The 13,830-nt window shown below is 30.6% G+C and overlaps 1 protein-coding gene across 1 annotated transcript; it reads right to left on the bottom strand.

Moving 5' to 3' along the window:
- Window positions 1-3,711: 3,711 nt before the first annotated feature.
- LOC130981943 (threonine--tRNA ligase, mitochondrial 1-like) lies at window positions 3,712-11,777 on the bottom strand. The gene is made up of 19 exons (XM_057905711.1): window positions 11,293-11,777; window positions 11,132-11,191; window positions 10,708-10,797; window positions 10,246-10,320; window positions 9,990-10,118; window positions 9,791-9,880; window positions 9,408-9,496; window positions 9,224-9,320; window positions 9,059-9,145; window positions 8,685-8,769; window positions 8,337-8,431; window positions 7,649-7,681; window positions 7,478-7,564; window positions 6,696-6,788; window positions 6,341-6,433; window positions 6,037-6,258; window positions 5,639-5,710; window positions 5,097-5,168; window positions 3,712-3,990 (listed from the first exon to the last, which is right to left on the bottom strand). Exons 1-19 carry the CDS (start codon window positions 11,758-11,760, stop codon window positions 3,895-3,897), a joined length of 2,133 nt encoding a protein of 710 aa, XP_057761694.1. The 5' UTR covers window positions 11,761-11,777; the 3' UTR covers window positions 3,712-3,894.
- Between the last annotated feature and the right edge of the window lie 2,053 nt (window positions 11,778-13,830).

The raw sequence follows: 13,830 nt of genomic DNA, 5'->3' as shown, positions 1-13,830 counted from the left end.
TTTATTATATTTAAAATTATATAATTATTCTAACAATAATTAATAAATATTAAATAAAACAAATTTAAATTTTTTAGACTGATTTTTTATTGTTTTTCAAATATTATTGATGCATGCCTATCAAATATATACATAAAAATATAAAAATTAATTTTTAATTAGTTAATATTAATAATTCTTTTATTTTAAATATTTTTTAAAAATTAAAATTTAGATTTAAGAATTTATAATTTAGAATCTAAAAATTAAGATATACAAAATAATTTGCCAAAGTTAACTAATGTTAATTGAAAATTGTAATTTCTGACATTACTCATATAAAAAATAATATTTACATAATTTTGTGTATATAATATTAAATTTTTAATTTTTTCACTTTTTTATGAATTATTTTTAATATTAAAAATTAAAATATAGTACATGTAACACTTTTTTTGGTACTGTGTGTATATATATACACTATATAGTGAAAACTATTTATGCTATTGTTGTACAGGTGAAAATGTTACAGTGGGCTGAAAATAATGTGGTTGGCGAGGACAAGGGATGTACGTAGTAGCTAGCTAATTTTATTTGCCGTTTTATTATTACACACTAAATATGCTTTCAATCATTTTTTTATCTGTGATTATCATTTTTTTTAATATTCTAAATTCATGTATTTGGAATTTGGATGTAAAAATTATATCCAAATAAATTTTATATTAGTTTAAAAATAAATATTTTAAAAAAATAACAATGAAAATGAAAAATAAAAATTACTTGAAGGAGCAATAATATATTTACAAATGGATTACAATAGCAGCAGTGTGCAGGCACGACAGGAGCTGCATGCATTCAACGTTTTGTCCAAATTAAGAGAGTAAAATTGGGTTCACTTGTGTTGCTGTAATTCGTACAGATTTTACCCAAAACTGTCAATGTTGGATTCATCATTGTACTCTAAATATTTATGTGGCCTTTTTCTAAAAAATTAATTTTAATTTTAATGAGGGCAAATGTGTGTGTGTCTATATATAGTTTTATTCTGAAGTTTATTCATTTTTACACCTTTTTATCAAAGATGTATTCACACATAGTCATTATATTATAATATAATATAATATAATATAAGAACTCTCATCGAAAATAGCAGCATGCGTGTATTTTTTTTCCCCCTCGTTTTTTAAATTTTCGTATTACTAAAACATTACATGTATACATACCTATATAATTAGTCACTTCAATTAATTTTAAATTCGATAATTACCGGGCCGGATTTTTAGCTTCCATTCATTATTTTTCTTCAAACTTTGCATGACAAAGGCAGAAAATTAAACTTATTTTAAAAATTATAATACTAAAAAGACAAAAAAACAGTCTAAATTTATTTTATTTAATAATTAATTATAATGATAATTAATAAATACTAAATATAATAAATTTGAACTGTTTTGATTCATTCTTTTTTGCCTCCCAAATATTATTGTTTTAAAATTTTGATATGAGATTTTGTGCTAAATAATGTCAAGCCACACATAATGTGTATGAATTTGCACTATTAAGTTTCCTATATCACCTTTCAAACATGAGAGTACCAAACGAGATTGAATTTTTCCTTCTCAAGCAATATAACAAAATTTATGAACTTTAAAACGTGTAAGTTGAAGTAACATATTTTTAATTCTTAGTTTAGTGATATCCATTTAATCCATGTGAAAAATAATGTGCAAAATCCAGAAACCACTTTTCATATAGTAGGTTAAAGTTTGAAGCTTGAAAAATATTTATTCCATCAGTTTTAAAGTAACTAATTATGAGTGTGTGACATGAAAATGCTAAATAAGAGATTTAATATCATTATCGTTGGAACATCTTTGGAACATCGCATGCATGTTCTAAATTTTGATTTTAGTACCTACACCGAAGATATATATAACAAAAGTTTTAAGTTTCTAATAATGTTAGATTTTACTGGTAGCTTCTTGTCATCTACACCTAACAGAATTTGGGATACTATATAGTACATGAGTCCCAAGAGAAAATCTCTCAACAGGAATAACTATATTCATAAGTTTTCAACTCACATGAGAATGTTTAAGCCATAGTGAGCCACTTACTACTCAGACCAACCCACATTGATGTTATTAATATAATCTTAAAACGTCATTTTTAGACATTTTTCAACTAGGAAATGATCATTTTGGAAAATAGAAATTTCGAAAAAATAATATTGAAATATCTTTATCCTGATCAAAATTATCTCAATAAACTCTAATTATCTCCATGTTTACTCTCATTAATCATGACCTCTATATTGGGTACTCGATCCATTAAATATTACTCCTGCTAGGTATTAGAGAATTAAATACAAGTAATGCAGAAAAATATTTAAAATACGGGAAAAAAGTTCTTGAAATCGATCATTCCGAGTAAACAATAATAAAAGGCCATTTATATATAGAATTGCTTATCTTACCATGTTAACTTGTTAATATGACATTAAATGCACACTAATGAGATTGACTTTCTCGTATGAGATTGGGGACCAAAACTAACATTATCCTCATTGGAAATTTGGAATGCATATCTTTGAATGCGAATGCTATAGTACCTAAAATGTGGTGTTTATTTATTAAAAAAAATAAAAATCAATATTTAATTTAAAAAATATAAAAATAAATAATTTTTAAAAATTCAAAACTTATTTAAAAAAAAGTTAAGCAAAATTTAGGCACTAAATTATAGACACCATAGAATTAGCCATCTTTAAAATATGAATAGTAATTAATTTCCCTCACTTTTGTCTTTCCACCTCTCACCATTGTTGTCCCTTTCCTCTCTCCTTGATTTTCTTCCTTCCACCTATTGTCTTTCTCTCCATCTATATGGGCTTGGCAACAACAATGGAACCGCTGCCAAATCTGGGAGCATTAGCGGTGGTAGGTGAGGTGGTGCAGTGGGCGATGGGTGCAACAGGTGGTAGTGTTCCGGGGGAAGAGTTGTGACCAGTAGTTGGCGTCAAGGGTTTAGGGTGGTTATGGAGATGGAAAGGATGGTGGCAGTGGATGAGAATGATGGTGGTTGGTTTTTGACAAGAAGAGGATGGACAGAAGTGGTGGTACAGATTTTTAGGGTTGGGAATTGGGATAATCCATAGAGGAATAAAATTTTTAAAAAAAATTTAACTAACATGTGCCCTTTAGAACACAAGATAGATACAAAACATATTTATTAAAAAAATAATTTTTTTTATAATTTTAATAAAAACTTTTTCAATTTATAATCTTAACATATTCCTAGATAAACCCTTAAAAAAACAAAAAAATAGACCAACTATTAACTATAAAAAAAGTTAAAAATATAATAAACTCGAATTAAATATTAGATAGTTTCAAAACTTTGCAAACCAATAAACAGAAAATATATACCTAGGTATAAGTAACCTATATAGATTTGAATGCTGATCCATCAAGCACGAAGTGGATAACGTATGAAAATGATCCTCTTAATTTTTTTTAATAACCAAAAAAATAACATTAATTTTATAAGTGAGACAAAAAAAAAAAACCATACAAAAAACAATTAAAAATTAAAAATCATACTTTACTTTCTTAATTTTTGTTAACAATTAAGAGGATCCATTCCCAATAACATATGCGTGATCAGATTATACTATTGTATTGACTTAAAAATCAGTTTACGATGAAAAAAATTTAAACGAGAAAAAAATAAAATAAAATAATAAAAATGATTGTTCCCCCAAAACCAAATACCAAATCAGGTCTGGCATGTAGTCTAGACTCTATAGCAGTCAATACAAGGATCTATCAGCGCGTTACAGGTATAAACAAAATTCACGATGTTAGTGGTGATAACAATTAGGAAATTTCATCAACAGCTTTCACAAAAGTTTTAACGGAAATTTTTTGCATCTTCACTGAACCGTTCGAGCAGGCCCTCGATACTCATAGTGGTAAGGTCCGCCTTATCTCTTACCCGCACGCTCACCTGGAAAAGTAAGGATTTAGGTTTTCCACAAGGAAGTTAATAGATTGAAGGAAAGATAGCAACACACAATCAGGAGCCTATTTTATATAAACCAAAAAAAAATTGAAAGAAATAAGGTAAGGTTTGGGAGAAAAAAATATAGTAAGAAAGTTCAGGGATCGAATTTAAGCGAGTTCATACACGAAATTTTTCACCCCATTTTTACCGCCCTGCAAACCTACCCTAAGGAAAATTGCTTTTTGATAGAAAACCCTTAACTGAAAGAGTAATCCAACAAAATTGAAGTCTAGCACAAGCATGTCATGTACTTTTGCATGACTTAAGTATCCAACAATTGGCCAAACTAAACGTCTAACCATTCAGGCTCGACCGTTATCTGGCACGTCCTAAAGCATCCCTTCCTTACCTTCCTCCCTAATGCTAATCAAGGAAACTATTAAATGGTCTGTATATTCTAAAGATATTAATCCCTGACCATGTTTTTGTGAAGACATAAATTTCTAAGCAAAATTAAGTACTTATAGGGCTTTGACCACTGAAAAAAGAGTGACATAAGTGTTCTATTGACTAATAGAAGTACCCTGTGTTCCAAAAACAAAAAAACTATATATAAGTATTTAATTTTGGTTAAAAAATATGTGTCCATGCAATGAATGGTTAGGGACCCTTTTATCCCTTTTATACAAGATTGAACATTTTCTTTGGATAACATACTACCGGGACACATTAATTCACCTCCAAGAACATGCATAATCACTAATTTCAATTTATAATATTTTAAAAGTTGTATATATAAATCTAAAATTAGTGGTGCATGTTCCTGAAGCACAAAATATATGTTCTCAGGGAGCATGCAATAATTTCTCGCAATTAGAAGCATTAATAGGAGGATCTATATTTTGATCATTGTCTCGCTACAATTAGCCAATTTGTAAGTAAAGACTTCAGCTAAAATTAGGCTCAACAACAGCATTGGGTAAAAACACAATGAAATGCATATGAAGACACCTTAGTCGGGTTCTGGGAACGTAGCTAGAAGATTGGCTAAGAGTAAAACTTGAATTAGACTAGCAATTTATTTATCACAAAGCGTAAATAAGAAGCACCTGTCCAGTTTCTGCTTCCTGCTCTCCAACAACCAAGATGTAGTTGTACTGTGCTAGCTGAGCCTCTCGCACCTGCAGCTTGGCATAACTTTCAATTAAGACATTTATTTGGCTAAGAGATTAGTCATAACAAAGTCAGAACAAATTAAATAGAAGTAAAAGTTTACTTTTCATTTAATACGATTGGCCTCCGATTAAAAATTCAGAACATATAGATGTATTTGCAAGATTAAAGAAGTGTAAACATACCACACAAAGATACCAATAACATTAAATACACCCAGCTTACATATAGATTTATTTGGCTAAGCTTTCAGGTCAATGGGGAAAAATTAATACCAAGTACTAAGAATTGAAAACTTGGTTTCTCAATATGTTGTACACAATAATTTTTATAAAAGGAATTCATGTTGAACACAATAAAACTTGGCTGTAAACATTTCATCGCGCAGTAGATCAAAACAATGTTAGCATTATTGTCATATCAAATGAATGAAACATTGAACTATAGCCAAAGTATCAATTCAGGATGATTTCGTCACCTTCTTTTGAATCTTCCTATCTGATAAATCAGCATCAACATGAAACCCTTTGCTGTAGATTTCATCTTTCACCTATCAAATTGCAGCACGAGAAAATGTTATCTAATAAATTAACAACTTATTTTACAAGCCATAAATTACAAGTGTCCCAATAAAAAGTAAGAAAAGAATAATGCAAAGCTAACTAATTGATTCAATTTTAACCATATGCAGAGAAACTCGCAGTATTTAAGAAAACATGAAGATCATCAATGTTGTAATAGCTTTATATATTACTAACATAGGATGCCACAGAATTATAATTCCCAATAGTGTTATCCCATGATACATCCAGTACACATCACCCTACTCATTTTATGTGATAAATTTACAACAAATAGAACCTAGAAGTAATGTACCTTCTCTGCATAAGCTTGTGATTTCTCCGACACAGGGCAAACAATTGCTTGACGAGGACTTAGCCAGAAGGGCCATTTACCCTTGTAGTGCTCTAAAAGTATGGCAAACATGCGCTCAACAGATCCTAGAATGGCCCTGTGTATCATGACAGGCCTCTCAATCTTGGCTTCATCCTCAGCCGAGTATTCCAACTTAAAACGATCAGGTAGTTGGAAATCAAGCTGCAAGCAAACACAGCAAACTACCAGTTAAGTTATCCAAAGCTTACTCAGGTGAGAATGTAAATCAAGTTACGGTATAAACCTGCAAAGTTGCGCACTGAAATTTCCTATTCAATGCATCAGATACATCGATATCAATCTTTGGTCCATAGAATGCACCATCCCCTTCATTCAGCTGCAAGGAATTATTGAGAAATAAGCACAAAGATCACAGTTTACAAGTGAATGACACATTCTATAGTCAAGAAAAATAAAATGTAGCAGGTAAACATGTAATCACAATCATATTCATCAACTTTTATACAATAGGGACTGCTGATTGCCCATTCTGAATCAATTGTAATCAGAATTATAGCCAATATGATCAAAGCAACATTATGAACTTAATAATAGAAATTAAAGACTTCTTGAAATCATAAAAATGATGATATAATTACCTGCCAAGGCTTCCCAAATTCATCCAGAGCTTCCTTAAGGGCACTTTCAGCTTTCTCCCATGTTGCTGTTTCTCCTATGGATTTCTCTGGCCTCTACTCAAGTTTTCAACACACGCAGAGGATGATAAACAGACAAATAATAAGATAGGTGTTACCATGTGCAGAAAGAACAACAACAGTACAGATTAACAAAACTTCTTTGCTTGGATGAGAACAAGAAAACTAAGAAAGGAAAACAAAGTTTGTAAAAGGAATTCACATAAGAACCAGTGCTGCAAGGAATTTAATCATGAAGCCCAACATAAAGTTACTAGCAAATTGCCAACTTCATTGGTTTTATAAAATCCCATATAACATTCAATTGGAAATTTGGAATCACATCCAGAAACCCAACTATTGACCGGAAAAGTGCAACATAGATAAAGCATCTTTGGCAGGTAGAAAACATGCCATCAAGGTAGAAAAATACATGGGGTTTGAACCTAATGATGTTTCCAATGAAGCTTTAACACTATCAGGAAATATGGAGGTCGTTCATCTGAGATTTTGTATATTTTTAATATTGATTACATAAAACTTATCAACAAGAAAGAACGAAAGAAGAAGAATCACCATTAAAATTTAAAATTACAATTTTATCTTGCCAGAATTAATGGAGTTCTATAAACCAAACCTACTGGTGTATAGGAAAATGCAGATAAGATACTATCAACAGCCTAAATAGGTTTTTTGAAAACATCAAAAGAGGCATGTAAGCACATTAAGAACAATAAAGAGCACACCGTTGAAAGCTTGAGATCGTATGTGAAACCAAATATTTCATAGACATAATCGATGAACTTCAAGGCTTCTCTAACTTCATCCTTTATCTGTAAATTGAATCATATTAATAATTCCACCCTCAACTCGAAAGAGAAAAATTTTCTTGTTCACAAATTTGAAGATCAACTCACCTGAGACTCCCTGCAAAAAATATGTGCATCATCCTGTGCAATATTTTAAGGAAATGCTGTTAACAACATAGGACCTCAAACAGAGCAGAAATCAGAACTAAAAACACTGTATTTGATCTAGATAACTAATTTGCAATGTTACTAGAGCTGCAATTATTTCATAATTGGAAAAATGAACAAAAACCATCAGCTGCCTTGCTGCAACAAATTTTTATGATGTTTTTACAACTATGACTATATGAACATTAATATGAGTCCAAGTGTCTGAAGGGAATTTCAAAACCCCTAATAACTGGTTTGTTTCAGAAAGCTAATGTCTCCATTTCAAGGGACCTTACTATGCTTCTCACTAAATGTAAATTAAAATATAAAATAAAAAACAAAAATAAAAATTGCAACTCAAACATGTACTTCAAATCTCTTGTAAGGAATTTCCATACTTGGAATTTGCAGTGCATATGCCTATAAATTGAAAGGATCTTCTGTGAATCACAAGAATCTATGCCTACCTCGACATTATTTGGAATAGAAAGAAAAGAAAGGCAGCAACTAAACTTTATTTGGAAATAACTAAGTTTGAAATACAAAAATAAATAAAGCAATGTTTTAAAAGAGTGAGTTAAATCCCTTGTATCAACTTTGCATTTAATGTCTCTGTTTGGTTTTAGCAGCTAGGGGAAGAAGATACCTGCTGAAATCTCCTAACACGCGTCAATCCACTCAAAGCACCACTAGCCTCATTTCTATGCAAGACCCCAAAATCAGCCATGCGAAGGGGAAGTTCTGCAGAACCATTAAATAATTGTGAGATGAAATTACACATATAAGATTTTAACTTAGTTCTTCATTATGTCCACTTTGAACATTGTAGACTCAACCATGTACCAATTTGTCTATTATATATCAGACCACAAAAACATACTTTCTTTATTATCCTAAATTCAATGTTAAAATCTTGAATACCCTAGCCACACCAAGTAAGCATATATAGGAGATGCTACCTAAGGACATAAATGTCAAAATAATTGTTACTTACCCCTGTACGAGCGAACTCTATGCTTGAAGACCAAGCAGTGCCCTGGGCAATTCATTGGTTTCAGCCCAAATTCGTGCTTTTCAATCTAGAACAGATCAAACATGATATAGTTTGGATAGATAGCTTGATTGCTTTCAAAAATACATGCATGATTCAAAGCACAGAAGGTACTGTGAATACCAATAATACTAAAAAGATACTATGTAAACTCATTTATTAGTTTCATACCTACAGATCAACAATAATTTAAAAAGTAAAATAAAATAAGCAGCTGAGAAATGAGTAACCAGATACATCAAAGCAAAAAAAAAATATATATCATAGGCAGACAGACCAGTCCTCCAACACACAGTCTTGCACACATAAAAATATACCTCCAAGATAAACATGTTCTCTCTATAATTGTCAGCATGACCAGATTGCTTCCAGAGATCCATGTTAAATACATTCGGAGATATGACCTGATGATTGAAAGTATTAAGTGTTTGAATAAAAAATCACTTTTCTCCATATCAAGAAACTTTACGCCAATGTTTAACCTCTTGATAGCCCCTGACTCTGTATTGACTCTCTATGAAACCTATCAATTTTTTGTATACCAGTGCACCATGTGGAAGGAAAAACCAGCTTCCTGGGCTGGCATAAAAAAAGATGAATTGTGATGCATCAGAAAACGAAGCTTACTAAGAGCTGCAAAAAGACAGTAAGTACACCCTTTTATACCTCCATTCATGATGAAAAATAAGCTCCTGTTTCACTCCCAAAATCCTGTGATCATACTTTTTAGCCTCCTCCAGCCTAAGCAAATATTCCTGGAACAGAATTATAATTTCAAGATATAAAATCATAACATCAAGATTGGTAATAGATAATCTATATTCTTTTTTATTCGTCGGATTACTGGCAGGCAATATTTTACTATTTCTGTAGCAGTACACATAATTTCAAACATCAAATGAGCATCTAGAATACCAGGCCATTAGCAGCTATTAGTTGGTTATTCAGTAATATTTCACAAGGTATGGAAACTGATCATTCAACTGCCACAGCTTAGTTTACAGCTGGATATTCTATTCCAAAGAAATTAGTAAAGAAATGAAGATCACCTTTAAACTCTTCTGATCAGGATAAGATATGCCATAAACTCTTTGTAAAGTCTCCCGATCTTTGTTCCCCCTCCAATATGCTGAAGAAGCCTAGAATTGCAAAACCACCAATAACAAAACTACTTGTGATTAAACACATGTCTCCAAATAAATCAAACTTTGTCAAACACATATCCATAAACAAAATTTAAATAAATACCTTCAAACAGGCAATTGCCTTAACAAATGAAGTATTGGGTATATGTGGTCCACGACACAGATCTACTAGTGGACCACATCTATATACTGTGATAGTTTTATCAGCAGGCAAATCATTGATAATTTCAACCTGATGACAATAGCAAGAACATAGCATAAGCAACAGATTGTGATATCATAGGCTACAGAAGAAACAAAATAAGCAATGTGTTGTTCAGATCAATATGGTAATGTGGTGCAAAAGATACTATGCTTGCCTTGAACATATTATCTGAAAACATCTCAAGTGCTTGATCACGTGTTACTTCAATGCGCTCAAAAGGTTGTTTCTCCTGTAAGCATAATGCTCATCAACCATCATGTATATTAAGGGAACTACAAACTTATCATACTGAGCAATAACACTCAAAAAAATCCAAAAACTTTGCATTAGCAATTTAGCATAAAAAGGAATAGCCAACTAACAACCAGATGAAGAATTCTCATTCACAGGGTTGAAATCTAAAATCTTTTGTGAATACCAGACTGGCAAAGTACAAATATTCTCAAAGCCACAGAAATTTTGAGATACCATTCAGTACATTATTACAAAAATTGTCAAGCTAATAGATAACAATCTAACAACTATTGGCTATTGGTTACAAACACACACAGTAACAAGAAACAACTCTATAAATATGCACACATAAACACACAGAGAAAAGAAGGATGAGAAATACCCCAGCTGCCTTCAACGCCCCGGCCTCAATTTGCTTGAAATGATCATCATTCAATCCCAAGTCACCATAAAACGCATCATAATAGAAACCCTACAACAACATCCACATTCTCATCCATACTATTTATCTTGCAACAAAATAATAAAACCAGAGAAATGATCTATCCTCCTAAGTATGCATCTACTTACTAAATAGAGCAAGTTGAAGATGATTGCTGTTTAAGATTTCAAGGCATTGGAAGTATCTACCTTTTTTACTCTATTTAGTATGCAGGAACATGTTTCCGAGTTTTTTGACGATGCTATATCATTACTCAGTGTAACAACACAAACAGCATGATTGGCAATAATGAAATTTCTCTCGAGAAAACTACATATTTCGAATCCTAAACCAAGTTAAATCCAAGTAGAAAGAAACAATTCACCTCTCCTCTTGTAGTACAAGGCCCAATGCAGAGCTTGCATCCGTACTCCAACTCAAGCGACTGCAAAGAGAAAACCACCGTCATTTTCACCATCAACTCCAAAATCAAACAGAATAATAAAGAAATAAAATCGAAAAACGTTCCGAATTGAAGAAAACTACCTGGCCAAGAATGTGAGCGCTAGAATGCCAGAACGTATCGCGGCCTTCGTCATCTTCGAACTTGTAGATCCTGAGTTCGCAATCCTGCTCGAGAGGCCTGGCCATGTCCCATAGCACACCATTGACCCTCGCGATGAGTGCGTTGTTGGCGAGGTTCTTGGAAATCTCTTTCGCCACATCGAACGGTGTCGTTTGCCACTTGGCGGCGTCCTTGACCGTGCCATCGGGAAGTGTGACCTTGATTGGATCCGGCGACAGTGAGAGGCGCTGGGTTTTCTGCTCGGCCTGGATGGACTCGAACATCTTGATACGCTTCGGAATGGCGGCGTTCAGGTACTCATCGTCCTTGGGGTGGGGCACCATGGCGGTTACGGTGGAGTAAAAGAAGTAACCGAGATTGTGGAGGGGAGAGAGTGGGGAAGAGGAGCTAGTAGCGTAGCGGCGGAGCTGGATTAGAGAGCATAGCATAGGGTGTGTGTTGGGGTTTATGGATTTTATTTTTTATTTTTTATTTTATATTTAATTTTTTCATTTATTTATTTTTCAATACCTGCAGTCAGAACCCTTGTTAGTGAGGTTTAGGGTTTTTTTTTTTGTTGACTAGTTTAGGGTTTTTATTTATGTTTACCAAATTTACAACGAGACTTTATTATACCTTTTTTTTTAATTATCTTCTTGAATCATTTTAATTCTTTTAATTAGGTCTTTATTGCGATAAAAATATTTGAGTTAATAAAATATTTTAATTTTTAATTAAAGATACAGTAAGTAATTAATAAATTTATCTATTTATTCTATTTTTTTATCTATTTTATTATATAAAAATTGAATTTTTATACTTAATGATAAAATTGATGTGACATACTTTTGAAAATATTTTTCAATTTATTTTTTTAATTCATTAAATATAATTTATTACGATAAATTAATTATATCAACTAATTAATTTAATTAGATATTTAAATATCACACAATTTATTATAATTTATATTAATTTATTTTGGTAGTATTTTTTATATTCTCGTAGTATTTTTTAATTTATTTCTTTTAATTTATTAAACCAAATTAATTATAATAATTATGTGTATTAATTAATTAATTTGATTAATTTATTAGTCATTAAACTAATAATTTATGAATAAAATAGGCAATTGAGATATTTTCAATTAATGATCATATCAAATTAGATCAAATCATATCTATTCAGTCAAATTCATTATATTAAGGACCAAACTAAAATAAGATGATTTTTTACTTATTCAAATTAAATATAATAAATACAAATTAATTTTATTAGATAATCATGATCTAATGATTTTTTATATATAGATGGTCAAACAAGTTTATAAGAACATCTCTAATGCTTGATATTAATTTTATTTTATTTGTGGATTATATATCATAAGATTTGATTTGAAACTTAATGTAAAATTTGTCACTCCAATGCTTGGTTTTATTTCAATCTAAATTTTAAATTATTTTTTATTATTTTAAATAAATTTAATTAAATTGTGAAAATTTAAATAAAATAAAAATATAAAATTACAAAGTTAATAATTATATACCATATAGCGGTGAACGCGCATCGGTTATGGCCAAAATTTCTATTCGATCTGCACTAAAATCATCGGATCGGATCCAATATTCGCAGTTTTTAAGTTCGGATCCGATTCATGTGCGGATCAGATCGGATATATCCGCAAAACACAAAAATATTTTTAAAAGCTTATTTTTATTAAAAATATCAATAAAATTTATTTTTCTATTCTTTTAAATATGTTTACTCTTAAAATATTAGTAAACATACTTTTCTTAAATAATAAATTAAAATAATACAACATATATGATAATTATTAGTTGAAATAAAACATAAAAAGAATATTTATTTATTTATTTCTTTATTTTTGCGGATACGCAAATATGTAAATCGGATATGCGAATATCTATACAAAATCTGCAATCCGATCCAATAGTCTTGCGGATCGGATCCATATCCGCATTTTCCGGGTCGAATTCGGATAAACACCGCGAATATGCGGATCAGATCCGATCCATGAACACCCCTAAATTACCATATTTAGATTATAGAAAAATTAGAATTTTATAAATAATTTAAAAAATTATGTTAAATCATTTACTGTAAGATCAAAATCTACTAAATATACTAAAATTGGGTTTTCCCCCAGCTAATAAGGGTGACGTGTCAATCTCTCGTGAGTCCATTTTCCCTCCAAAACAAATGAAATTTTTCATCTATTCTAAATTATTTTATAAAAAATACCTTTATTATAATTATATTATTATATTATAATTAATATTTAATGAATAATATATAATTATACTAATTTAGGAACATATCTTCATTATAATTATATCAAATCAATATTTAATGCACTATTAAACTACTTATTAATTATAATGCGTAATTACAGTATATAATAAAAAATTGCCTTAATAATAAGTAATTTACATATTTATTTTTGTTTTACTAAGGTCTATAAATAGCGTTTTTCTGTGGTACATGAATCTAAATTTGAG

The sequence above is a fragment of the Arachis stenosperma genome, chromosome 5, assembly GCF_014773155.1.
Source record: "Arachis stenosperma cultivar V10309 chromosome 5, arast.V10309.gnm1.PFL2, whole genome shotgun sequence".
NCBI classification, from domain to species: Eukaryota; Viridiplantae; Streptophyta; class Magnoliopsida; order Fabales; family Fabaceae; genus Arachis; species Arachis stenosperma.
Note: the sequence above shows the minus strand (reverse complement) of the source record. Positions and strands in the feature narration are given on the sequence as shown.